At 34.6% G+C, this 26,144-nt stretch overlaps 18 protein-coding genes and 7 pseudogenes across 25 annotated transcripts, besides 4 other annotated features; 15 read left to right on the forward strand and 10 right to left on the reverse strand.

The window, feature by feature from the left end:
- Positions 1-5,482: part of a mobile genetic element that runs on past the window's edge.
- On the forward strand, positions 273-548 carry TVAGG3_0037410 (organellar and viral DNA polymerase type B; the record flags this gene model as incomplete). Its single annotated transcript, XM_051220627.1, has 1 exon — positions 273-548. One exon carries the CDS (start codon positions 273-275, stop codon positions 546-548), a length of 276 nt encoding a protein of 91 aa, XP_051105613.1.
- On the reverse strand, positions 609-1,172 carry TVAGG3_0037420 (uncharacterized protein; the record flags this gene model as incomplete). Its single annotated transcript, XM_051220628.1, has 1 exon — positions 609-1,172. One exon carries the CDS (start codon positions 1,170-1,172, stop codon positions 609-611), a length of 564 nt encoding a protein of 187 aa, XP_051105614.1.
- Positions 1,491-1,655, reverse strand: TVAGG3_0037430 (uncharacterized protein; the record flags this gene model as incomplete). The annotated part of the gene is made up of 1 exon (XM_051220629.1): positions 1,491-1,655. A coding segment is annotated over one exon (165 nt), but the record flags the coding sequence as incomplete, so codon positions are not given.
- TVAGG3_0037440 (uncharacterized protein) lies at positions 2,490-3,830 on the forward strand (the record flags this gene model as incomplete). The annotated part of the gene is made up of 1 exon (XM_051220630.1): positions 2,490-3,830. One exon carries the CDS (start codon positions 2,490-2,492, stop codon positions 3,828-3,830), a length of 1,341 nt encoding a protein of 446 aa, XP_051105616.1.
- Positions 3,861-4,319, forward strand: TVAGG3_0037450 (annotated as a pseudogene). The gene has a single exon. A coding segment is annotated over exon 1 (459 nt).
- Positions 4,757-4,791: a terminal%2Cinverted (terminal inverted repeat of Maverick-2 transposon ID:TVAGG3_0037320).
- On the reverse strand, positions 4,792-5,226 carry TVAGG3_0037460 (uncharacterized protein; the record flags this gene model as incomplete). The annotated part of the gene is made up of 1 exon (XM_001299355.1): positions 4,792-5,226. One exon carries the CDS (start codon positions 5,224-5,226, stop codon positions 4,792-4,794), a length of 435 nt encoding a protein of 144 aa, XP_001299356.1.
- Positions 5,483-6,134: a mobile genetic element.
- Positions 6,109-26,144: part of a mobile genetic element that runs on past the window's edge.
- TVAGG3_0037490 (phage tail repeat-like family) lies at positions 6,306-7,124 on the forward strand (the record flags this gene model as incomplete). The annotated part of the gene is made up of 1 exon (XM_051220631.1): positions 6,306-7,124. The coding sequence occupies one exon, from the start codon at positions 6,306-6,308 to the stop codon at positions 7,122-7,124; it is 819 nt and encodes a 272-aa protein (XP_051105617.1).
- Positions 7,264-7,628, forward strand: TVAGG3_0037500 (annotated as a pseudogene). Its single transcript has one exon. A coding segment is annotated over exon 1 (365 nt).
- TVAGG3_0037510 lies at positions 7,892-8,738 on the reverse strand (annotated as a pseudogene). The gene has a single exon. A coding segment is annotated over exon 1 (847 nt).
- Positions 11,037-11,438, forward strand: TVAGG3_0037520 (uncharacterized protein; the record flags this gene model as incomplete). The annotated part of the gene is made up of 1 exon (XM_051220632.1): positions 11,037-11,438. The coding sequence occupies one exon, from the start codon at positions 11,037-11,039 to the stop codon at positions 11,436-11,438; it is 402 nt and encodes a 133-aa protein (XP_051105618.1).
- TVAGG3_0037530 (phage tail repeat-like family) lies at positions 11,629-12,213 on the forward strand (the record flags this gene model as incomplete). Its single annotated transcript, XM_051220633.1, has 1 exon — positions 11,629-12,213. One exon carries the CDS (start codon positions 11,629-11,631, stop codon positions 12,211-12,213), a length of 585 nt encoding a protein of 194 aa, XP_051105619.1.
- On the forward strand, positions 12,258-13,317 carry TVAGG3_0037540 (uncharacterized protein; the record flags this gene model as incomplete). Its single annotated transcript, XM_051220634.1, has 1 exon — positions 12,258-13,317. A coding segment is annotated over one exon (1,060 nt), but the record flags the coding sequence as incomplete, so codon positions are not given.
- TVAGG3_0037550 (DNA/RNA polymerases family) lies at positions 13,545-14,396 on the forward strand (the record flags this gene model as incomplete). Its single annotated transcript, XM_051220635.1, has 1 exon — positions 13,545-14,396. One exon carries the CDS (start codon positions 13,545-13,547, stop codon positions 14,394-14,396), a length of 852 nt encoding a protein of 283 aa, XP_051105621.1.
- TVAGG3_0037560 (uncharacterized protein) lies at positions 14,471-15,331 on the forward strand (the record flags this gene model as incomplete). The annotated part of the gene is made up of 1 exon (XM_051220636.1): positions 14,471-15,331. One exon carries the CDS (start codon positions 14,471-14,473, stop codon positions 15,329-15,331), a length of 861 nt encoding a protein of 286 aa, XP_051105622.1.
- Positions 15,783-16,445, forward strand: TVAGG3_0037570 (uncharacterized protein; the record flags this gene model as incomplete). Its single annotated transcript, XM_051220637.1, has 1 exon — positions 15,783-16,445. The coding sequence occupies one exon, from the start codon at positions 15,783-15,785 to the stop codon at positions 16,443-16,445; it is 663 nt and encodes a 220-aa protein (XP_051105623.1).
- TVAGG3_0037580 lies at positions 17,066-17,979 on the forward strand (annotated as a pseudogene). Its single transcript has one exon. A coding segment is annotated over exon 1 (914 nt).
- TVAGG3_0037590 (KilA, N-terminal/APSES-type HTH, DNA-binding family) lies at positions 18,416-18,771 on the forward strand (the record flags this gene model as incomplete). The annotated part of the gene is made up of 1 exon (XM_051220638.1): positions 18,416-18,771. A coding segment is annotated over one exon (356 nt), but the record flags the coding sequence as incomplete, so codon positions are not given.
- Positions 18,932-19,222, forward strand: TVAGG3_0037600 (uncharacterized protein; the record flags this gene model as incomplete). Its single annotated transcript, XM_051220639.1, has 1 exon — positions 18,932-19,222. The coding sequence occupies one exon, from the start codon at positions 18,932-18,934 to the stop codon at positions 19,220-19,222; it is 291 nt and encodes a 96-aa protein (XP_051105625.1).
- On the reverse strand, positions 19,888-20,337 carry TVAGG3_0037610 (protein of unknown function, DUF4106 family; the record flags this gene model as incomplete). The annotated part of the gene is made up of 1 exon (XM_051220640.1): positions 19,888-20,337. The coding sequence occupies one exon, from the start codon at positions 20,335-20,337 to the stop codon at positions 19,888-19,890; it is 450 nt and encodes a 149-aa protein (XP_051105626.1).
- Positions 20,800-21,260, forward strand: TVAGG3_0037620 (annotated as a pseudogene). The gene has a single exon. A coding segment is annotated over exon 1 (461 nt).
- TVAGG3_0037630 (protein of unknown function, DUF4108 family) lies at positions 21,277-21,696 on the reverse strand (the record flags this gene model as incomplete). Its single annotated transcript, XM_051220641.1, has 1 exon — positions 21,277-21,696. The coding sequence occupies one exon, from the start codon at positions 21,694-21,696 to the stop codon at positions 21,277-21,279; it is 420 nt and encodes a 139-aa protein (XP_051105627.1).
- On the reverse strand, positions 21,732-22,726 carry TVAGG3_0037640 (annotated as a pseudogene). Its single transcript has one exon. A coding segment is annotated over exon 1 (995 nt).
- Positions 22,998-23,687, reverse strand: TVAGG3_0037650 (uncharacterized protein; the record flags this gene model as incomplete). Its single annotated transcript, XM_051220642.1, has 1 exon — positions 22,998-23,687. One exon carries the CDS (start codon positions 23,685-23,687, stop codon positions 22,998-23,000), a length of 690 nt encoding a protein of 229 aa, XP_051105628.1.
- On the reverse strand, positions 23,810-24,343 carry TVAGG3_0037660 (protein of unknown function, DUF4106 family; the record flags this gene model as incomplete). Its single annotated transcript, XM_051220643.1, has 1 exon — positions 23,810-24,343. The coding sequence occupies one exon, from the start codon at positions 24,341-24,343 to the stop codon at positions 23,810-23,812; it is 534 nt and encodes a 177-aa protein (XP_051105629.1).
- On the reverse strand, positions 24,720-25,561 carry TVAGG3_0037670 (annotated as a pseudogene). The gene has a single exon. A coding segment is annotated over exon 1 (842 nt).

The raw sequence follows: 26,144 nt of genomic DNA on the forward strand, positions 1-26,144 counted from the left end.
ATTCTGTACTGCAGAGGACATGGGACTTCAAATCTTTTACCAGGATACCGACAGTGCACTTATATAATGAAGACATCCCAAAGCTTGCAGCAGAGTTTAAGAAGAGATATGGTCGCGAACTTATAGGAAAGAACCTTGGTCAATTTCATAGCGACTTTGCAGAAATAACACCTGGAAAACAAAGTTTAGCTTATAAAAGTATTTTCTGTGGAAAGAAGACCTACATAGACTTACTCACTAACGATTTAAATGAAGTTGCATTTCACTGCAGAATGAAAGGCGTGAAGCAAGATGTTATTGCTTTAACCGCTAATGAAATGTTTCCTGAAGCTATACAATGCTATTACAATGAAGATAAGAACATTCACATACCTGTTGGAACATATGACAAAGACTCTGAGTTCAGTTTAATGAAACTTTACAAAGCACTTCATGATGGTCAAGAGATTGCATTCGACTTATGTAAGTCATGTCAACCTTGCTTTGCTGAAAAGTTCAACTTTTCAATAACGACTAAAACAAGCTTTATTCGTAAGTTGAAGTTCTGAGGTCATTTATTTTTGTCAGCAATGAGGTCATTCGTGATAAAAATAAAGCTAGCGTAGATTTTACAATACTGCGATGGTAGAGTTTAAGAGTTGTGCTTCAATGTAGAGACAGTCCTTCCCATCTGGAGGCAAGAACACTGGACATTTATGGTCATGAGTGGAGTACATGTCTATCCAAAACTCACGATTGAAGCCAGTTAATTTATAGTATTTAGGGTTAGGAAGTGGTGAAGTTCTTGTATGACCAATGAACTCATTTTCAACGCCTTTGGCTATATTAGAGTAAAGTATTGCTTGCTTTCTATCCCAAATGCCAGGTGTTACAATCTTTGAAAATTCATTTTTCCTCGGAAGCATTGCATCATAATTGAAAACATTCTTAAAATCATCACTTGGTTCGGAGATTTGAAATCTTATACGTAATGGATTTTCTTTCTTTTTAGCGACTTCATTGAATGGTGAGAATACAATGAATTGACAGTCATGAGTTCCATCTTCATTTTCATTAAATTCATAATGAAAGTCTATAAGTTGTGGCTGACTACCTTCTTCTTTCAGTTGTGCAAGAAACTCACGTAAAGGCTGTAAAGTTTGTACTTCAATGTTGAACTTTTTCTCGAACATCTCATTAAATGAAATCATACATTGTTGCAATGTTGTATCGTCTTTAAAGTATTTGTATATGTGAATGTTTTGGGCGCTTAAAGACTGTTCGTCATTTTCTATCTCGACTTGAAGTATAAAGTCAACCTTTCTGAAAGCACGTGTTATATACATAGATGTTATGCCAATGTACTTCTCTTCATTTATGTTCACAATCCAGTCTGTTGGAAACTTAAACGTTACTCTGTTCCCCTTTATTTTGACGTCAGGGTTTTCACTACTGAACGCAACAGTTAAAGGTATTTGTCTATACATTTAATTCGGATAAAAATAAACCATTTACTCTTTCTTTGCTTCAGCTTCTTTAGCTTTTGCTTCAGCTTCTTCTCTAGCTTTTTTCGCCAGCAAACGTGGGTTCTTCTGTCTTCCAGCAGCTAATGCAGCAAGTTGTTTTTCACTAAGTTTTCTCTTTGGTCTCTCTGGCTTTTGTTCTTGTTTTTGTTCCTTCAGTTCGGATAAAATTTGCTCGCGAATTTCTTTCTTCAATGCTTCAACATCTATGACCCCTTGGGTCTTGTCCGTAGGGCTTGTCTGAGTCATTTGACTGCAGATAAAAAACTAAATTAAAACTTTAACCGATGTAAAATGAGCTTGTCAAAATCAGAGCGAGAGTCTATTATATTAAATGACGCAAGAGGAATACAACATCCTTTCTATTACGTAAGTCAGAGTAAAGATGGTAAAATATACGTAAGAAAAAGAAAGGTACCATTAGCGAATGCAGAGAGCGACAACATTAAGGTGCATGGCAAGGGTGAAGTCCACGAAGCCCATATAAAACCTTCTGTTCAAACTGAAAAGTCAATAGAACAGAAGAAAAGAAGCCAGATGTACTTTCAATAACGAACCAAGAGCTTATTGCAAAGTTCGTGAATTTCATTGAAAAAAAACCGAGTCAAAGAACCCTGACCCGCCAGTGAAAGAAGTTGAGACAAAAGAGAATGTACAGTTCATTGAAAATGTCAAGAAACAACTTCCACCACGAATACCAAGAAGAAGAGTGAGAATAATGAAGTAAATAGATATTTTTATCTGAAGTAAATACATGCAGAACGAACAGTAAACGAATTTACTCCAGCAGAGCATATTCATCAGATTCGCTCATATTTCGATATCATAGACAATGCAGTTCAAATTGGTGACACTAATAGAAAATATTCTGACGCAAAGATTCCATCACAACCTGGAACTGCTAAAGATAACACATGGGTAACATTCAATCTCTCACCTCCTGGTGAAAATATGTTGGACCTTTACAATACATTCATTACGTATAAAATGGAAGGTCAATTTATTGTAGATAAAGAAATTGGTTCAGGTTCCAATAAAACAAACCCACCAGGATTTTGGATTGGTTTCGATGACGCTTTCTATGCAGTTGCTGGATATCAAATCCTTGCAAATGGTCGTATCGTATATTCTCAAGACAACGCAAGAGAAGAAGCATATATAACTTCAAACTCACAAACTACCGAACAAATAAAGAAAGTAGATGTTTTCTCAAAGACTCGACATGAAGATGTATGGAGTCATTCGGGAACATGCAGAACAGGACAAATTGTTAGTGGTCCAATTACAGCAGGAAAATCATTTGATTTTAAGCTTCGTTTAAGAATTCCTGTTAGAAGATTCCTTCCATTAGAAGCTATTCGATTTATTCCAGCTTTTGCAGGAAACATTCAGCTTAAAGTAAAGTTCAGTAGCGACGCCTTACAATGCACATCTATATCTGTAAATGATATCATTGCTTTCAATCCAACTCTTAAAGTTGCATTTGCTTCAGATTCAAATCCACCGACAAATAAATTTGTTCCATGGAATGAACCATTCACTATGATAACGAAGGCAGTAGAAGCTAGTGGAACAGTTACTATTACAACTGTAACCCAGCAACTATTTCGAACAAAGATGGATTTTAATGAATGTTTCATTCATCCAAAGTCATTCTCTTTAGACCCTAACATTTATACAGAACTTGTAGAACATTATACAAACGAGGCTTTATGTTTTCCTGTTAAAGTTATGGATTGGATTCCTATGGACGGTTCATTCTCAAAGAATACAGATAGTTCAAGTGCAACATTTACAGCAGCTTATACGCCTATTAATGTTAAAAGTATTTGGGCACTATTTAGAAAGAAAGACAACTATTATGTTAATTTTGAGAACCCTAAGTTTAAATATCTTCAGCTTTCCATGGGAGCTTATGGAAATATGCCTGCAGAACCTGAAAAATCATATGGACCTGTATTTTATGAAATGGTTGCGAACGCTTGCAATACAAACAATGATATGATAGGATTTAATGAAGATGTTATGAGGTCATTGGTGGATGATGGTAGTGTGGAACATAAATGGGATAGCTATGACAACACACATTTCTTATGTGGTTTTCCAACAGAAGTGGACTTTTGCTTCCAGCAAGGTCAAACATCTACTGCTCCAATAACATACAAATTGTCTGTTAAAGGACCTATTGAACTAGCAACTGAAAATGTACCAAAGCCACTTATTGGATTTATGAGGGATTGTTGCTTTGCAATACAAGTAAGACAGTCAGGCATACCAATAATAAGACTTGACGACTATAACTTAGCAACTGACGACAGTGAGGAATAAAGGATGAACGTTTATTTTTAAAGCTTATAAATGAGTTCTTCATCAAGCTCTCGTGAACCTTCACCATCTGTGAAACAAACTTTACCAAACGATTATGGAGCACCTATTGAATATTTCTTACGAGCTGCACAATGGCAAAGAGCAGTTCACCAAGGTTAGGTGTTCCACCAGCTCCTGTCAAAAATAGCATTTGGTCAAGTCCTTATATAAGATATGGTCTCCCACTAGGTTTGCTAGCTACAGCAGGAGCAGTAATGATGTTGAAAAGAAATAAAGCAAATGTTATAAATAATACTGAAATAGCTGAAGTTAAACAAACTCCAACACCTTCGTCCAAAACCAACGCCTTCACAAGCAAAACCTTCAATGACTCCTGAACCTATGGAAGTACAAACTCCTGTTCAAAAGTCAACTCCTAAACCGACTCCAACATTTAAACCAGAACCTACGCCTCAAATAAATCGTAAAACTCCTGCGTTTCCTTACTGAAAAATAACGTTATTTTTATTTAATATTAAATTTTTATTTGATTGAAATGACGACTAAAGTCACTGAAGCAATGAAACAAAAGTTTTTGGTAGAATACATTAAATCAGGAATTATTCCAGAAGGTTTTTACGTTCATACTATGAAGGATGGTAGAGTTCAGTTTAGAAAGATAAAGCAACCATTAGATAGAGAAGGAATTTTGAGAAGATTAAACTTCATGAGGACAACATTGCTGAACTTAAGAAGAAGTTAGAAGAGTTGGAGAAAGGAAGAGAGTTATAAAGCAATGAATTCAACAGACCCAAAGGGTCAGAGCCGTGAGGGTGAAAAAACAGGTGAAAAAAGAGGTGAGATCTCACCACTTCACCTAAATTTATTTTTTCACCTCTGACAACGTTTATTTTTAAGTTTATTTTATTATTTAGCGAGAACGTTTATTTTATATAAATGACAGAACAAAAATATAACATTTCTACTCAGCAGGAATGAGACCCTTACTGACTATGTATTCGTTTAATGCTTGATGAAAACAATGGTACATATTATCGTATGGGTATACACAACGTCTGTTTCCATCGTCGTCGTATATGTAGAGCTCAAATCCAGTCCAACCTTCTTTTGTACAATATGTAGCTTTATTTAAGTATGCATTTATGTAGATAAGGCAATTTTCTTCATCGCTCCAGAAATAATTTTTCGTCATTGTTGAAATAGTTTTCGTTCCTCTGCGACCATAAGGAATGTATGCAATGAACTTTGCGTCATATGGGATTGTAATATATTCAGGGTTTCTTTCATCGTCAATGGGTCTGTCTTTGTTAAAATGCATGTTTCTCAGTTTTACTTGAGTTTTGAATAGTTCACGGAAACGTTCTGGGAAAGAGTCATAGTAAATGTAGTCGGACATGTCTTTGTAATGAAATAAAAAATTTAAAAAAATAAAAATAAGGTTATTTTTATTTAGTGAGGACGGTAGTGAAGTCGTTAGTGAAGTCGTTAGTGAAGTCGTTTATGTATCAGATGGTTTTGTAAATATTTAAGGTTAAGTTGGTGTTTGTGTTTGTGTTGTAAAATATACGTTACCGGTTTCGTAAAGTGTCAAAACCGCTAAGTGGTGTACGGAGGCGCGCAGTGCCACAGTACACGACTTAGGGATACTAACTACATTATCAGAATTTGCTAATTCATAGACTTTTTTTCCTGCTTGCAACTTAAGAATTTTTGGTATATTGTTACTCGGCTTGCATTGCTTTGCTCTATGCTCGTGTTTAATTACTGGAATGAAGAAAAGTTGACCATTTTCATGAGTCTTTACAAGCTCCATGCAAAATTGGCAGTTAGGACAACGAAACTTTTTTCCTTGCTCAAAATTTAATGGATAAAAAGAATTATATGAATCTTTTGCAATAAATATAGCAGCTTCTGTAGGATCTGTAAATTTTAATTTGCTATATCTTTCCTTGAGAATTGGAATTGGGGGATTTTCAGGTATTTCCATTCTATATTTCAATTTTTTACGGGAATTCAATTCATTTTGAATTAAATCCAGCATATCAGCTCCATCTCCTTTTTCTTCATCAACAATAGCTTGGATGGATACTGATATAGTTTGATTCTCTTCCACTATTGTCGGTTCGCTTTCCGACATGAGATAAAATTGAAGGTTTAACGTACTTTTGATACTCTGAGTTAAAAAAAGATTTTCTTAACATAATTTGATTTATTGGTCCTTAAAAAATTCTGATTCAAAATTGAATTGAATCGAACGAGTTTTCCTTTTGAGTCATTTAAAAAAAAAAAAAAAAAAAAAAAAAAGGTAGTGGGGCTTCCAGGGCTGCGCCCCTCTAGCCCCTGAAGATGTTTAGTATAAATGAAGTTCTTATATACGGGTCTTCCAGGAGCTTTTCACAAAATATATATGTTTTCATGTTTTGTCACTTTTCTGTCACTTTTCAGGTAAAAACATTTTTATTATATATATATAAAATGAATTTTACAAAACCACCGTTACCCTTCTTTGGAAATAAGAGTAGATGTAAAGATATTCTATTGAGAGAACTTAAGAAACTACCGAATGGTCTAACATTTGTAGATTTGTTCGGTGGAAGTTTCTATATATCTCATTTGTGCCATACTGTATTTCCTGACTCAAAGATTATATGCAATGACTTCGACAACTATATGAACCGTCTCAAACATATACCAGACACAAACAAAATATTGAAAGAGTTAAAAGAAAAGATACCTATAGGTAAGATGGAACGTATACCATTAGATAAGAAAAATATTGTGAGAGAGGTTTTGAAAAAAGCAGAATATATAGACTGGGATAGTATATCTGCTAGACTATTATATAGTGGTGCTATAAGAGTTCATAACATTGAAACACTTATGTCAAAAGTTTTATATCTTAACTATACAAATGTTTTCAAAGAGGACATAGAAAAATATATTGAGGGTATAGAGTTTGTGAGATGTCATTGGACAGATTTGTATGAAAAATATAAAGACAAGGAAAATGTTTTCTTTATAGTGGACCCGCCGTTCTATAACACATGGGATTTTCAATACCAAGTAGACTGGACTTTGAGAGACTCTTTAGAAACTTTAGACGTTATACATAACCATCCATGCTTTTACTTTACATCCGATAAAAGTGGTTTGGAAAGTGTCATGAGATGGTTAGAGGACATACATGACTATGATTTTAGATACGATAAGATAGAATATGAGAGAGGTCCTATAAACTGGAGAAAGTGTCATAACAAAGAAATTTTATTGGTAAGTAAATGTGGTTTGAAATAGGACTACTTGTTTTAGGCTTTTTCCATTGTGTCATTTACTTATTTGACGTGGCAGAAAGATATAGAGAATATGAAGATGAACCAATACCAGCAAATGTTCAGCATATGTACTCGTAAGAGATATTTTTATCTAATATTAAATGGACGCACAGAACTTAGCGAATGCACAGCAACCTGGACAACCAAACCCAGAGAATATTCCAAATGAAGTTAGAATACAAACTGCAATGGCAAACTATGGTCAAGTGCCAACAGATGTACAAATGCAAACTGCCATGTCAAATGACGCTGCGTTAGGTTTGCCACCATGGTATGCAAATATGAGATGGAAAGAGTTTTATACAAACCCTGAAGTGGGATATAAACAACTCTATATGCAGATGACGCGAACACAGGAGTTGACCCAGAGTATGTTTTCTACCAGAGGAGAAATAGAATGTATGAGCTCCAGTTAAAAAATGCTATGGAACTCAGAAGGAAACGTAAGAGACTAGGCGGACATTAGATTTTTACATATAGTAAAATGGGTTTCTTCAGTAGTATTGGAAACTTCTTTCGAAATGTTGAAGAGGTATATGGAATGGAATAAAATCTGTCGGAAGAGGAGTATGGAACGGAGTCAAAAATATTGGTAAAAGAGTAGGTCAGTTCGTTGGTATTATACCTAAAGACCCTGAACCAGAAGAAAAGCTCCTGTTATACAACAGCCTGAACCTGCACCACAGTCAAGTTGGCAACCAAATCCAACACCTCAACCGTATTAAAAAATTATATTTTTATCGTTCGATAGTAGTTGTATATGAAACTAAGTTCTAAGTAAAACGCATGGTATAATGGAATTATTCTTTTTCTTCCATCTGTTGTAAACCATACTTGAAAGTCTGAAATACTTCCACTCGGTGGTTCATATAGCTTTGTAGGTTTTTCGTAAAAGTCATTTGCCAAGCATAAAAAAGAGTTTTGTGCACCAGAAAATGAAGCATGAACTATAATAGCATCTGAGTCGAAAACATTTTCATATGTTCCATTAGGGTTTTCGACTTCATAAAAGTCCGGGTGTACTGGATATGCTGCAGGCTGATTTAACATCCTCAAAAATCTATACCATGCCAAGTTGTTATATTTTGTAGAAAATAAACGTCTTCTCCAAGGTCTTCTATTCTATTGATTTTAACAGTTGCATTTTTCCTGTCATATAAAATATCGAGATGGTACTCTCCTTCGTCAATGTTGTACTGTTTTGCATATTCGAGATAGATGTCGTTTATTTTTTCTTGAAAAGCTTGAAGAGTTGTTTCTAAATTTATAAGCAAACTAACTTGTAAAAGTTTTCCCTGTTCAAATTTCTCATACGTATGTTTTTCTTTGTTATAGTATCGAATTTCAAAAGCGACCGTAAATGGGAAACCATGTATGGCTTCTGAAATGAACTTCATTCTACGAAAGCCAATAGCTTTTGTGACGGATGGGTCTCTTAACCATCTTAATGGGTAGTCAAAACGATAGCCTTCATGCTTTACGGTCTCTGTCTCAAACTTTTGACCGACATTAGTAAAAAGTTCATCTAATGGTTTAGTTGTAGCAACTCTTGAATTTCTTTTTCTATTGGAAGCATATTTTATCTAGAATAAAAATGTCGAAAGAAACAAGCGTCTATGAGAGAAATACAACACAACCGACAACTCATTGTGCAAGCTCTAAATAAGAAACAACAAACTTTTCAAACTATTCTAAGATATCTGAGTCATTGAAAGAAGGAAACTTAAAACTGACGATAAACCCATTGACAGACGAGTTTCTGTTTCAAGACAGTAAGAACCATACTGTTTGTATAAATCCAACAAAAAGAACTTTAAACGAGAAACCTATAGAGAACTTCTTTTGAAGGCAGATATTGACAACAAAGCTGACAAAGAGTATGTAGATGCAACAAGAGACTATATTCTCGCATGGACAGATAGAACATACCCACAAAACATCATACACATAACATCTATGACGTAGATGAACTACCAGCAATGTTAGATGACAAAGCAGATAAAACATATGTTGACAATAAATATGTCAAGTGAAGTGACAAGAGCTGACAAAGAATATTCTAAAAAAGACTCATACACATACCATATCTGATATTACAAACTTACAAGAAACCTTAAACAGGAAAAGTGACGTTGGACATACACACGATTTCTTCGCAACTGTTGGTATAGAAAATATTGAAGGAACGGTTGAAGAAACTGGTGGGGATGTATTAAATTGGAAACCTCCTAACTTTCCACAAGGTTTAACATCGGAAGAAGACATAACAACGATGAGATACATTAGATGTAGAAATGTCTATGTCATGGAGGATGAAAAAAAGTTAAATTCACTGCTCAAGATTTATATGATAAAAAGCTGACAAAACATATGTTAACGATGAGTTAGATAAAAAGCTGACAAAACATATGTTAACGATGAGTTAGATAAGAAAGCTGACAAAACAGAGCTTCAAACGTTAAAGACAGAAATACTTCAAACAGTATATCCTATAGGCTCTATTTATACGTCAATGAACTCTACCAGACCAGAAACAGTTCTGGGTTTTGGAACTTGGACTCAAATAGTCGACAGGTTTTTGTATTGTGCAAACTCTTCAAAGGAAACAGGTGGAAGTAAAACGATTTCAGGTGAAAATTTACCTGCACACAGTCACTACGTAGATTTAAGTACATCTCAAGCAGGTTGGCATAAGCATAAATTTTGGGATTGGCACGCCTTGAAAAAAGGTAAAGGATATGATGTTAAAGACGACGTTCAGTTTGCTATAAATTGTTACTGGAGTGACACTCAGGGAGATGGAAACCATACACATCGCGTTACAGGATATACACAAACAACGGGACAAAGTAAAGACTACATGCCACCTTACATGACAGTTTACGCATGGTATAGAATTGCTTAGTCGTCATTTTCAACTTCTTTAGCATATTCGTCAGGAGTTGTCTTATATTTGTTAGGAACTGTCTTTGAAAGTATACCACCTTGAACTTTGACAAGTTTGAAACGAGGTCTGACAATAGTAGTTTTATCTTCTGCTTGCAGTGTGTACATTTTGCCATGTTTGCCTAAAACTTCATAATATTCTCTTGTATACTTTCTTCTATTTTTACGAACACGAACGTGAGTACCTGTCGAGTTCCCATTGTTGTCATAGTCAATAGTATTTTCATATGGGTCGCGTTTAGGTATTTCTATTTTTACTTTGTCGCCTTTCTTAAGTTTGAAGCCTGGCATTCTTTCTTGTTTGTCTCTTTTGACTAAACTATTAAATATATAGTCTTTCTCTAAGTCGGGGTTGTTTTTCATTTCTTCGGGGGTGGTTTCCCAAACCTTTTTGTTTACGGGTATTGTAAATATTTAAAACTTGTCTCATCTTTGCCATGGAGAAATGTCTGTATTTGTCGTCATATGACATTTCATTTGCTTCACCACCTTGTGGTTGGTTTAAGTCTCTTAAGATTTTTATACAACCGTCAATGACACCAAGAGCAGAATGGTTTTGGTCGACAATGAAATATTGGTTTACATTTTTTGAACGCAGATAGTTTTTAATATCGTCTGATTTGAAAGAACTTTCACAGTCAGATGTCAGTTTAGTTGGATGGTATTTGTCAACGAATATTGTCAAAGCAGTTTTCACATCTAAAATATTTTGGACTGTAATGGTATGGCTTCACAGTATCTTGTGTTTTGACCAACAAATATTAGCCAGTATGGTGGTCCATCTTCTCTATACCTCGGAATGTTTTCCAAGATATCCATAAACCAAGCATTTGGTGTTGAACTAAAGATTTTTATCATGAGTGCTTTCTTTGTTGCCTTAGAAACATACGGGTCCTTGTTTGGATTCGTCATTTTTATCCTATAAGAAATGGGTTTATTTGGCGCATTAGCAGGAGTCGCATCTAGATTTTTACCCGCAGTGGGAACAATAGCCAGAGGTGTATTTGGAGTTGGAAGGAAGATTTTGAGTACATTAGGTATACTTAAAGAGAAAGCACAACCTATTATACAAACTGTACAGAAAGGTTGGGATGTAGCACGAGATGCAGCAAATCTTATTCCAAATCCTGAAACAAGAGGAAAAGTTCAAGGATGGATGGACAATGTAGGAAGACAAGCAGGAAACTACTATAACAAAGCAAATGACTACTATAACCAAGCAGGGCACTATATGGACCAAGGTGAAAGATTCTTTAACAGAGGATATAACCATGCACAACAGTGGGTAAACAACAACCAACCTCAACCGCCTCAAACGTGGGGAATGTAAATTTTTTTACTGAGATGAAATGAACAATACAGCATTGAGACAAATGGGCTCAAGATGGATTTGTCGGCTTCCAGCAGCTAAACTACGTGTTTGTCAAGTCCTCCCTATACCTCAGGAAGTTTTAGACCGACTTAAAAAACCTAAACAACCAGTTGAAAACAAACCAAACTAAAATTTTTACTGAGATGAAATGACCGAAGAAGTTGAAACGGTAGATTTGACACCACAAACAAAAAGTTCAGAACCATTGTCAAAACCTGTCAAAGAACTTACAGATGAAGAGAAAAATTCAATAATAGAAAGTGCCAGGTCTGGAAATACAAACCCTAACTACAAAGTCACTTTTCATAGAAATGGAACGGCTAGTATCTCAAAAAAGAAACAGACTCTCACAAATAAAATATTGAAGTCTGAAGGAGTTTATGAGACAACAGATGGAAAAGTTTACTTCACCGACCAACAGTTCATTATAGAACATCTCATTGACTTAGAGTCGAAATATTCTAAACTTTACAACAAACACAAAAAGTTGAAAGGAAAACAAAAACAAATGGCATATGATATTTACGAAGATGTTGACGACACAACCATACCTGCAAGTGAGGTAAAGTCAGAGGAACCGAAAAGTGACGAAAAACCGATAGAAGAAGAAAAACCAAAAACTGAAGATAAACCAAAACCAAAGTTTAGTTTGGAGACTAAACCAAGTCAACCTTCATTAGCTGGTATGGGTTGGCGTCAAAGACTTTTGGTAGCTGGTGGCTATGTTAAGTAAAGTAAAAACATTTTTTTATTTTTATAAAAATGCCCTCGCATAGAATGGATAGAAGGTCTGCTAGAATAAAAGCAGAGTTAGAAAGATATGGTTGGAAAGTTTCAAAGAAGTTTAAATATAGGAAGGGAAGACCCATAAAAGTCTATGACAAACTGGCTGGTCTGACCTACGAAATGGACCTTGAAACAGCACGCGCCAATTATCCAAACAGACTAGAGAGGTTAGAGGAAGAGCGTCTTATGAACATGCCTTTCGATGTTAGTGAGCCTCAGGTTGAAGGACAAGACGGCTTTGCCAGATTCTACTGGAAACATGACGAACAATTGTATCCCTTGAGGAGGAAAAAAGGTAGTGCAGAGGATGGTCATGCTCCCATGGAAAGAACAAGATATGCATATGAAAAGTATCGCGAAGTTAGAAGTCAAATTACATCTGGTCGAACCTTTACAGTAAACTTTGACGAAGGAAAGAACAAAGAAGGCTTCATGGGAGTACTTGCTGCCATTCAAGACGGAAATAAGAAAGGATACAATCTCAGATTGACCATAACAGATTTAGATGGTCATATATACTATGCGCATGGCAATGTCACAACAGCTGCAATGCTTCTTGACGCTTTCAAGACTACAAAGAGAGAACAAATGGTTGACTCCGACTCAGACATTTTGAATGCAATTGAAGGAATTGTAAGCGTGAAGTTCGAATGGTACCAACCTAACCCTCAAGCAGTCAGACAACATGCTGGATACTTCCCCTTCATAAATAAGTCTGACATTGACTTGACAAGGTATGGAATTTACAATTCAATTGAAAAAATTGTCAATGAACCTTGTATTCTTACATGTCTCAGGAACTCTGGTCTTGTTACAGATGAGAAGATGAAGTATCTTGAGTCATGTGTGAAAACAAGGTACATGCTCAGAGGTCAATTGTCAAAAATTGCACCGTTGGCAAATGTGAATATCCGAGTCAACATTCCGACTGAGAAAGGTTCTTCACATGACGACTATGTTGTTGACAAAGACTTACCATGGTTGAAGATTGTAATTGTCCACAACCACTTCATGTTGAACGAAAGTCTTACAAACCCATTGTTCGGAAAAGGTAAGTGTAACATTGTCAGAGCTGTTAACATTCTTTTCGAGAAAGGTTTGTTGGAACCAATTCCAGATGACAAGCTGACAGAAACTTTTGTACCAAAAGACGAAACAAACTTTTCATTGTTAGCAAGACCAAAAGTTGTTCCAGACAAAGTTCTAGTACAAAAGAAGTACACAGCTCCAAAAGGAGTTGGATTGTTCGGATACCAACCTGAACCAGAAGAACTTCCAATGAGGTTGCAAGAACTTCAAGATGCTATAAACAAACTTCCATTGAGAAATCCAATCGACGTCAAATTGTATTGGAGAGCATCAGAGTTAGCTCAGAAGGTTTTATATGAAACAGGTTGCTTCGACGATGTTTATGAGATAACAGGAGAAGTTTCTCAGAAGATAAGAGACTCACTTGAATTTCCACAAACTGGACCAATTGGTTGCGACAAGTTCGACTCAGATGAAAAGATATACTATGTCGACCTTAACGCTGCATACATGAGGTTCGTCCAATATATCCCGACTGGAATTCCAAACGAAGATGGTGAGTTCCCGGGAAGGAACTATACAGTTGGAAAAGTCATACAACAACTGTATGATATTAGGAAAGCTTCAAACCCCAAACTTGCAATGACACTCAAATTGCTTATGAATTCGACATGGGGATATTCCATTAAGAAACCTCAAGAGATGAAGAGTAAACATTATGAGAAGGTCGACAACTTTGTTGAAAGGTTTTCTCCTTTTGTTTTGAAGTACGAATTCACTCAAGGTCAAAGTGGCTTAGTAACCACATTAAAACCTATTGTCGAACATTGGTCTTACCCTCAGTTCGCAAAAGCAGTCCTTGACAACTACAACAAATTCTTCTCCGAAGTCAAATCCAAAGTCAAGGTTTACTATGAGAACATCGACGCACTCATGACGAACGAAGAAGGGTATAACAAACTCATTGAATTGGGAATGGTCGGTGAAAAGATGGGCTGTTTTAAGCTAGATAAGGTATTTTCCGAAGTTCATGTCCTCTCCAAGCGTAAGTACTGGGGTGTGCTTGAAGACGGCACAGAAATAAAACATTGCATGAAGTAAAACATTGCATGAAGTAAAACATTGCATACCATTTTAAAACATTTTTTAAAACAGTATATTTTTACATATATTAAATGTTTCAGGTTGAAAAACAAAGAACAAAAGTAGCAGATACAAAACCGTTAGACTATATCTTTACAAATGCCGGTAGAAATATTTCAGATGAAGAAATTTCATCCCGTTCATACAGGTTTGACTATCCAATTCGTTGGCTTCAAAGTCCTTCAGATGCAAAGGCAATAGGATTTAGAAGAGTTTTGTTTTCAAAAAGAACTAACGCTTTTATGTTCGCAGTATATTTTCATGGGCAATATAGAGGTTCTGATGGTCTAATAGACAAATTTGATGAAATGAGAATCTTTACAATTCGTTCAGACGAAAACCTTGAGAAGACTCTAAATGACTTTCAAACTCAAATAAACAAATACTACTGGGAATTTCAAGAAAAATACGATTCTTTACTAAATGGAACATACTATCTGAAGCTAGAATATGACAAGATGAACTCCACAGTTTCATTTCAAAGGATTGAAAATAACCCTCCAAGAGATACACAGTTTTTATTTTGGGAAGTAGACAAACGTTCTTGGGCACAATTTCTTCGGTTACTAAACCAGAACGAACCATTACCACCTGACGGTCCGTTTAAATTTATACGCCCACCAACAGATTTGACAGTTTATAGAAATGTGTTTGACCCTCAAAATGTTATGTGTCATGCAAGTTTCAGTTCAAGCAACAACAGTTTTCTTTGTATCGGTAAGGACTTTTATGACTTTGCTTCTAAATTCTACGAACCACCTAGTAACAGTTTCTCTGACTTTCAAATTTGGTTCACAACAAACGGTGTGCAGCATATTATTCCACTGTACTATGACTTTTATCTCGAATTGTCTTTCATATACAACTACGGAAAAGTGCTGAAAAAGTACTGAATGTGGCTCGATGTTGTCCATTGTACTGCTTCAGAACAATATTTGTACTTTTTCAGAACAATACTTGTACTGCTTCAGAACAATATTTGTACTTTTTCAGAACAATACTTGTACTGTTTCAGAGCAATACTTGTACTTTTTCAGAGCAATACTTGTACTTTTTCAGAACAATACTTGTACTTTTTCAGAACAAATTTCCCGTAAAAGCTCTCAATTTGTGAGAAAAATTTTCTGTTTCAGAACAATACTTGTACTTTTTCAGAACAATATTTGTACTGTTTCAGAACAATATTTGCACTGTTTCAGAACAATATTTGCACTGTTTCAGAACAATATTTGCACTGCTTCAGAACAATACTTGTACTGTTTCAAGACAATATTTGTACTTTTTCAGAACAATGTCCGACGTCCCACCAAAAAATATTTTTTTATTTTTATTGTAAGAACAGTAATGTCAGTCGAAGCAAAAACGTTCACGAACAAATCTAATGGCGAAACATTCACAAAAGGCACTTACAACGGTATTGAAGTCTTACGTAGAGACAAGGATGGTTATATAAATGCAACAAAGATGTGTCAGCAGTTTAGGAAAGACTTTAGAAGGTTGTTGGAAAATAAGTCCTGGGAAGAGTATTTTAAGGCATTTTGTGAAGAATATACCAACCCGCGGAAAACGGCGGGTTGCTTTTTATACAAAATTCATGCAGGAATTCCGGATGAAATCAAACAGGTTAGAGGAATGTATGTAGACCCAAGACTCGTAAACTATATTGCAATGTGGGCTTCTCCAAAATATTGTATAGCAGTTGGAAAAATTATGGACTCCATAGACAAGAAAGTTCATGAGAAATTAGATGAAGAAGAACTCGAAGATACAGTGGAGAATGCTAAACCTTTGTTCGAACAAGAAGTTAGAAAAATGTGCGAAAAACAATTAGAACATGAACGTGAGATATGTTATGGTTATAGAGACTCGCCATACGAACTAGACCAATGGGAACAAGAAGATTTAAAGAGAGAATTTAGAGAATATGAACTCGCTAAGATAGCATTTGAAGCTGCAGAAAAGAAGTTAAAAGTTTGGGGTCGTTTTGTACAAAAATATTGTGAGTAAATGAACCATTTTTTTCGACAAAAATATAATTTAGGGTAGAAGGTTAGATCTAACCTCTTTTCTAACCTCTTTTCTAACATCGTAGAAAACTCATGAGTTTTATACAGAATTCAGCAAAAATAATGTTTATGTTAGAATGTTAGATCTAACATGTTTTCTAACATGTTTTCTAACATGGTCTAAAACTCTTGAATTTGTCAAGACTTCTTCGTAAATGTTTTGTCAAGACTTCTTCGTAAATGTTTTGTCAAGACTTCTTCGTAAATGTTTTGTCAAGACTTCTTCGTAAATGTTTTGTCAAGACTTCTTCGTAAATGTTTTGTCAAGACTTCTTCGTAAATGTTTTGTCAAGACTTCTTCGTAAATGTTTTGTCAAGACTTCTTCGTAAATGTTTTGTCAAGACTTCTTCGTAAATGTTTTGTCAAGACTTCTTCGTAATGAGCGTAAAAGACCCAAAAATAATGTTTATGTTAGAATGTTAGATCTAACATGTTTTCTAACACGTTTTCTAACATCGTAGAAAACTCTCGAAATTCATGAATTTTGACACTTTCACAAAAAACATAAAAAATAAAGTTAGTTTTTTAAAAAAAATATTTTTTATTTTTATTGTAAGAACATGTTAGCAACAACAGCACCAAACTCGTTAGTCATGAATCCTACGTCAATGTTGGTAGAGATGAAAAGCTTCATTCCTTCTTCATATACTTTCGAAACAGAAATCCAGAAGATAAAGCAAGAACTTTTAACAAATAATTTAGACTGTAGTGCGAAAGATGAAACAGATGAAGAATATCTTTATGAAATGCAGGATATTATTGACCATTTGCCTAAACTACCTGAAATCCAACAACAAAAGCTTACTATTCCAGAATTCGATGAAATAGAAGTCAAAGCAACTGACTCAGTAGAAATAAAGAAGTTCATACGAAAGGTTAACTATGAGTTTCTTGGATTTCATTGCAACCACAAAGTCATGGACAAAGATTGCGACATGGTATATAAGAACATCTCTGACATATATAAATCTGGGGAGTTTAAGACCTACGACAACTTTGTTTCGTTAGTTGCTGAATGTGTATGGCAGATAAGAGATAAAGATAGAAGAGGTAAGATATGGAATGAACAGATAAAACCCGCAACTTTTGAGTTAAAGAAAACCATTGACGCCTTAGTTGTTTTAGCAGGTAAGGTTTCAGAATATAACGCAAAAATGAACCCGCAATGTTCTAAATGTAAAGCAGCAATGAGGAATATACTACTACCGTCAAAGAGATAGAACGTATGAGAAACGACTATGCAGACTTAAAGAAAGAAGCAGAAAAGCCAGCAGAAGATAAAATGGACATGTTAGCATTTCTGAACAAAAACTATCCAACTGCAGAAGATTTCCTTCTTTCAGATGTCAAGAAGAAGTATAAAGAAACTTTCGGTATCGTTAAAACTTTTGACATACTGACAGAAGAAATAGAAGCTACGAAATTGTTTAGAGTCATGAACCATCGCAACATATACCATGTAAAACGCTTGTAAATAGTTATGTTAGAAAACATGTTAGAAAACATGTTAGATCTAACATTCTAACATAAACATTATTTTTATTGAATTCCGTATGAAATTTCATGAGTTTTGTATGTTTTAGACCATGTTAGAAAACATGTTAGAAAACATGTTAGATCTAACATTCTAACATAAACATTATTTTTGTCTGATTTACGCTCATTACGAAGAAGTCTTGACAAAACATTTACGTTCATGTTTGACAAAACATGTACGAAGAAATCATGAAAATTCATGAGGTTAGAAAAGAGGTTAGAAAACATGTTAGAAAACATGTTAGATCTAACATTCTAACATAAACATTATTTTTATTGAATTCCGTATGAAATTTCATGAATTTCCTTAAGATAGAAAAAATAAAGTTAGTTTTATTTTTATTTATTTTTTTATCCGGAATATAAAGACAGATATGTCAACATCAGAGAACACAACAACAGTTATAGTCCATGAAGCTATAAATGAAGAATACGAGTACATACAGTATAACAAACAGTTACGTCTCATTCGTTCGGTCAAAGACGATATGTACCAAATGCAAAGTATTTTGAATGCTCTTCGTTCTACAAAGCAAGCATATCATTGGTTTGAAAACCAACAGACAAAAGAACTTTTAGAAGAATTTCCTCATATGTTTGCTACCCTCGGAAAACCGAGGGTAGAGATTCCGTACGAAAATCGCAAGAATTTGGCTCCTGGTTTGAGAGGTTGGTATGTTCATAGACTTCTTGTAAATGCTGTAGCAATGTGGGCTTCACCTCGTTACGCTTGTTATATTTTCATGATGTTAGATGAAATTCATAGACAAGAACGTGAAGAGATGGAAAACAAGCTTGAAGCAAAAGACAAAAGCATTCAGAAAAGAATACCACGTTCGGTACCAAAAGGAAAGGAAAAGAACTATAAGTATATGATTTATACTGAAGAGATGGAAAATGAAGAAGACAGAGATATGGTTATGTTGCATTTAGTCAGAAGAAACAACAAAAGCTTTTACGACCTTGCTAAGATTTACAAATCTGACAGAAATTGGTTCTATCGCGAAAACTTACCGATTTCAATGACACCGAATGAAGATGTGAAACAAATAGTTCAAGATACGTTACCTCAAACACACTATGATATTAAAGGTTGTACAATACTTACCTTCAAAGAAGATTTGCCATTGTTAAAGGAAAAAATAACAGAGTATTTTGACAACTTCAAACAAGCAGAGTAAATGAGCCATTTATTTTTCAAGCTTGACACCAAAGATGGCTCAGGTAGCTCTATAAGGTAGATTGCCTCATCTGCTGGGTCTATGTCGGTCATTGTTTCAAGACAAGTCTTTTACTTTTTCAAGACAAGTCTTTTATTGTTTCAAGACAAGTCTTTTACTTTTTCAAGACAAGTCTTTTACTTTTTCAAGACAAGTCTTTTACTTTTTCAAGACAAGTCTTTTACTTTTTCAAGACAAGTCTTTTACTTTTTCAAGACAAGACCCGTTATTTTTCAAGAAATTTTTTGGTGTAAAGTTCTCAAATTTGAGAACAGTGGTCTTGATTTCAGACGATACCCGTACTTTTTCAAGACAAGTCTTTCACTTTTTCAAGACAAGTCTTTTACTTTTTCAAGACAAGTCTTTTACTTTTTCAAGACAAGTCTTTTACTTTTTCAAGACAAGTCTTTTACTTTTTCAAGACAAGTCTTTTACTTTTTCAAGACAAGTCTTTTACTTTTTCAAGACAAGTCTTTTATTGTTTCAAGACAAGTCTTTTACTTTTTCAAGACAAGTCTTTTATTGTTTCAAGACAATGTCCGACGTACCACCAACCGAGTCCATTCCAAAGCCAGAAGAACCGACAGCCCCAGCACCACAAGCAGAGTAAATGAACTCTTTATTTTTCAAGCTTGACTTTTTACAATTTGAACTTTGTTCGCGTAGATATGAATTCTGAAAGAAGTATGAGGGTCTTGTATGACTTTGTACTTCTCCCATAGTTCATGTCTGTCAAACTTACCTGCCATGGACTCTTTCATAAGTTCCATGAAATCGTCTTCGGACAATCCGGGGAAAAGTATAATGTCAGTAAGTATTCTCTTTACATCCTTACTTAAACTCTTTGCTGTCTGTACACATATTACGACTGAGATGTTAAAGTGTCTGAGCTTCTTAAGAATTCGACACATGTCTTGTTCTCTGTTCTTTAACAAAGGATGAGAAGCAAAGTCATCTAAGATAAGAAGACACCTATGAGGGTATGTCTTCCAATCGTAAGATTGCAATTTCTTCGAAATGTATTCTATCTCTTTCTGTTTGTTTCGGAAGTGTTTCTTCTCTAATATTCTCTGCATTTCCTCATTTGGGTCTTTAAACTTCGAATTTATATACTCATTTATAGCATTGTACTTCAAAACTCTTCTTTGGTACTTCTTTATCCAATCTAACAACTCAGTATCTTTTATACATACTAACTTAGACTTTTTTATAATATCTTTGAACGAATTTACGGTTTGGTCAAATTGACCAGAAGTACTACAAATGACAACTAACTCATAAAATGGGTTCTTCTCATCTAGTTCTTGTTGTTGTGCAGCCATTTTAAGATAAGTGAAAGTCTTACCCGACCCAGGTGGTGCGATTAGACCTGTTATACCATTCTGAGCAAATAAGAACTTGTCATGTATAGGCTTTATCTGAGCATTTTCTAACTTCCTCTTGTTCTTATTTAAAACATTCTCAAATTTTTTGTCAATGTCAGCAAACTTTTTTTCTAACATATTTTTAGAAAAATTAAAATTTTTATCTTTTTGAAAATGTCTAGCGATTTCGCTATCTATATTCGAGACAAACTTTTCGACAGCAAAACATCTGTCGACCATAAAATCTTACATAGTGTAAACAAGAAAGGTGAATTTGTTCTAAAGTTCTGTTTCTGGGAATATGACAAGAACCATAAAACATTACAAAGAGCAGTCTTAAAATTTGTCAATGACAGACTTGTTGACAGAGATGACACCGATTGGAAAGATGAAGTCCAACAAAAGTTCTTAGAATGCAAAGAAGGCACATGCGCTGTTCTTGAAGATGAAATAGAAAACAGAATAGAAGAGCTATTAAAGGACAAAGAACTTTTACATAAATATGGTTCTGAGAAATTTGACATAACTCCACCAGAAAAGAAGAAGAAGAGAGAAAGAAAGAAAAGAAAGAAAAGAAAGTAGAAGAGAAGAAAGAACCTGAACCAGTTCCAGAGAAAAAGAAATTTGACATGTAAAAATAAAATTTTATTTTTAGAACATTTCTGGGTCAATGTCAATGTTCTCTTCCTCTTTAGGAGCAAACACTGGCTTAGACTCTAAAATCTTTTTACCCAATTTACCTTGAACTTCAACTATCTTAGACTCATAATATTCATAGTCGTCTGCTTTCTTTGGTTCATAAGGTATAACAAGTTTGTATGCTTTGCCTTCTTCGAGTTTTGAGAACTTTCTGTCAAAATTTTCTTTGACTGCTAACAAACCTTCTATGTCTAAGTCTTCAAAAGTTGCACCACTTTTTCTAACAACAGCAAACTTAACTGGTGCAATGTTCCAAATTTTGTCAAATGTAGACTTTTCAAAATTGTAGAAGTAAACATTCAAATAAGCGAATGGGTCTAGTTCTTCTTTAAGTCCTGACATGTACTTGTTGACTGAAATATATTTTGCCATCTTTTCTATCGGATAAAAAAATATTTTTTTAAAATTTACTCAGAAAAATTTTTCTTTGTATATACGCCGTTCTGAACATCTAAAAGACTTTTGACATTTGCCAAGAATGTTCGTTTAGACGCTGCCATATAACCATATTCTTGACAATATTGTTTATACGAATCGTACAATGACCTTTCATCTAAACACTCAAAGTTAGTCTCATCTATAAACAGTTCATATACACTCTTGTTTGCTTCTAACAATGTTTGTCTCTCTTCGGTATATGGAATTTGTCTTGGATTGAACTTAGAAATATCTAATGTCATAAAATATGAGAACAAGTGGTTGTAAAAGTCAGATGTCAAAGTTTCTGACAAAGCGTCAAAATATTCTGTATCTTGCATATGAGAATCTGACGTTCTGACAACTACATATCTTCTGTCAGAACTTTCTAACTTCATCGGAAAACATTGTTTGAAACCATGACGAAGTTTGCAACATTTTCACAAACTCTTTGGTCTTTATACTTTCTTTCAACAACTCCAACTTTGTCTGTTATAAGACTCTTCAAAGCATCTGAGTTCAAAACTTTTGTTGTATCTATACTTTGAAGTTCATTGCAAACTATAAGTTTCATATTCTCTATTGAAGAGTTAAATTTACCGCAGATGTTTTCTAAGTTTGTCATATTCGGATTCGAATAACCTTCTAATAGTTTGCATAAGATATCTGTAAAGAATGTGTTCTTACCAGTTCCTTGTTTTCCAATTATAATGAGAGCAGTTTCATTTTTAGCACTTGGATGTTGTAAGATGTTTGCAAACCAACATAAGATATACTCATAGACTCTTTCGTTTCCATTGCATATAATTTCTTTGACATGGTCTAACCAAGCTTCTATAATATTTTCTTTCCATTCTACTTGTTCGTATTTATATCCAGTGAAGATAGAATAGAAGTTTGGAGAAGGTGTATAGAACTTTATACCTCGAACTGAAAAATCTTCTAACTTTGACAATAAGATATCCCAAGCATCTAACATCTTCATGCCAACTTGTACGACTTTTATTTTCTTAAGTTTTTGTCTACATTCTTGTTCTGAAACTATTGTCGCTCTTGGTTTGTTAAAGACAACATCCCATTCTTTCATGACATAACATTCTGGGGCAGAGTCAACATAAATGACTAAACGTTTCAAATTCTCGACTGCTTTGTTATAGTCTCTAAATGGACACATATTTCTGAACGCTTGGAAGTCATAAAAATCTGAAACATCTATTCTGTACATTTTTATAAAAATAAAAAAAAATAATATTTTTTTATTCTTGACTTTGTTGTTGCATTTGTTCCATTTGTTGCATTTGTTGTTCTTGAGCTATTTGTTGTTGAAGTTGTTCTTGTAGTACAATACTTTCACCAGTTGCATCTTCCAATTCGAAACTTTCTGCCGTCATTGACAAATACATAGGACATAAAAGTTTTACAGGAACAAAGTTTGCGTCAACTAAGGTTAAGTTTATGTTTGCTAAAGTGTTTGAGTTCACTAAAGCTGAAAACTCTGCATTCGAATGAACAATAGGCAAACCAGCAGAGAAAGTGTTGTTTATACGCATGAGTATCTTTTGGTCATAGTAGTTTCTGTCGACATTCGAATAGCACTTTGAACCTAAGTTTGAAACAATATATAAAATAGGTGTACTTAAAGTCAATGGAATAGACATTCCTTGTATGACACCTTTTCCTGTTATAGGAAACTGTTGGTAGTAAAAACCAGAAATAAGTTTTGTATTATAGCTCATATCGTTTATAGTAAACTCAGTCGGACATCCAAACATAATGAAACCTGCTCTAGTTGCAGCACATGTTACACTCGTCCTTAAAGTATTAAATAAGTCAACAAAACCTGTTGGTGGTATATCTGAATAAGTATCTTCAAAGGAGTATTTTTTACCATTCACAACAATAAAATCTTCTGGTGTCAAAAGAGCAAAACAGGCTTTAGTCGTCATTGTGTTTAAGGTTAGTTTACAATATCGTCCTTGAGGACTTTGTAAGTTTGTTGTTATAGAATTATATGACTCAGGGTTTTTAGTCGTAATAGTATAAACCATTATGTCTTCTGCCATTTTACTTAGCAAATAAATTTTAATGAAATGTTGTGGTCGTCAAATATTTTTATAACGTCTGGGAAACTATACTTTAAGTTCAACGTTTCACCTCCTTTCATAACGTATATCTTGTCAATGACATTATATGAAACACCACAGCAACTAACGTCGGGTTCTATTTCTTTGATGTTTATATCGTCTGCCTCTGTCAAAAGTTTCAATAGTTCTTTCAAAACTTCATGAGGTGCAATGACATATGAGTTCACTTTTACAGGGTTGTGTTCGACCAAGTTTAACATTATACCTAAAGCTTGACAAATCTTCTCCTGAGTTTGAAGTTTGTCTTTCAGTTGTTGGTAGTCGTTTCGAATATCTGCAACAGAACTTAAGTCTCTGCTAACTTCAGGATATGTTGGTTCTTTTACAGGAACTATTGTTATACCATCTTGGTCTTCGTATGGTTTCCCCATTTCAACATCTCTTTCTTTGACATTGACAATAACACTTTGACTGTTTGTTTGAGTTGGTGAATTTAACTTCACATCTGCCATCGCCATTAAACCTTTTGAAACACTTACGCTTCTATTTTTCGGAAATGACATTTTACTTAGAATAAAAAGATGGACGTATTTGAGTATCTCTTCGAATTGAAGCAAAACAAAGTTTACACACACAAACAATACAAGTTCATTGACAGAGTAGTTCTTTACACAAACAATGGAAAATGTTATAGAATAGCAATATTTGCTGAACCAAAATATTTTCATAAAGCAAAGAAAGTTGGTATAACCGAGATGGTGAAAGTTCTTGAAGCAGACAAAAATATAACAACAAAACTGACCGATATTTCTAAAGGTAAGTTTATAATACAATTTTATGTCAAAACTGGCGTACTGTCAATATTTGACGGAGAGAAGTCAGTTCAAGAACAACTTACTGACCTGCTGCCAAAATCTGCTCGATGGAAGCTGTCGTTATGCCAATCTGAGGAGCCCCAGCAGGTTTCATCGAACGAATCTTCAAAAGAGCATCTTCCGTGAAAAGTGCTATTGGTTTTGTAAACTTCTTTGCTCTCAGTTCATCTGGACCGTCTCTGTCACCAGTATATTGTATTTGAACTGTACCAACAGTTGAAATACCACCCATAAAGTCTTCTGAGTCAGCAAATGGAATGCCAAGCCAAAAGTTTGAACGGTCTCCATTTGTATATTGAGTTTTTTGACCTCCTGTATGAGTCCATACTTTCACATATGGCATAATAGAACTTTGCATTTCAGGGTTAATGGTTGTTGTGAAGTTGTTGTTAAAGTTCATAGCATCTAATGTCAAGTTGTATGACCTCATATCCTCAACTGTAGAATATTCTTCTCTTGGATAATATTTGCCATCTATGTTTATATGATATTTAATACCGGGGTTGTAGAAACAAGAATAGTCATTTATAGTTCGTCTGAACAGTACAAACATAGTATCTGCATGTTTCATTGCAGTTGTTAAAGCAATATCTGTTCTTGCACCTGGGTCAGCACTTTGGTTTCCAACTTCACCTGCAAAGTCTTTGACAGATATTTGGTGTATAGGGAACATAAGTGGAACTGCAATATATTTGGCAGCTAAAGCATTTGAAATATCTGGGTCCAACATATAGACTGCAAGTCTGCTTTCTATTCTCTTGCATTCAAATTTTTCGCATGTGAACTTAACTGGGTCCCAAGCATCTCCAGCAGCATTGAAATAATAGTTTACTTCAGTGTTGAGGTTTGAGAAACCAAAGTCTAAGTCAACTTTGTTTTTGCAAAAGTCGGCGAATGACATTTTATTTGTTCCCACTACTTCTGTAAGAGTGAATGGGTCTTGTGTTGGTGCAATGACTAAGTTATTTTTGCTTGGAGTAAGTTCAATAGAAATTTTTCCTGCCCAGTTTGGCAAGTATCTTAAAAACCTGAAGATGAGGAAAGATGACAAAGGAACTCTAAGTTTCAGTTTTACTTTGGTTACTGCTGCTGCAGTTTGTCCAGAAAGGTTAACATAAACTCCTGGAACGTTAGGGTCAAGTCTTCTTATTTTCTCAATAGTTGCATACTGGTCTGTTTGTTCTCTAGCTTGTGGTTGTACTGAGTTTCTCAAAGCGAACCATTCATAGTTTGCCCATGTTACTGTTTGAACTAAGTCAGAGTTAGAATATATCTTATATCCCATGAAAACTTCTGGAGCATATTGGTATCCGACATAGAAAATTCCATTGCAACCTTTCTTGTCAGACAACTTGGCAGAAGGTTTTATTTCAATGTCTTGTTCCACGTATAAGAAAGAGTTGTCAATAGAAATTATATGAAACCTGTCGCAAGCAATATCTAC

Source organism: Trichomonas vaginalis, chromosome IV (genome assembly GCF_026262505.1).
Source record: "Trichomonas vaginalis G3 chromosome IV, whole genome shotgun sequence".
NCBI lineage: Eukaryota > Parabasalia > Trichomonadida > Trichomonadidae > Trichomonas > Trichomonas vaginalis.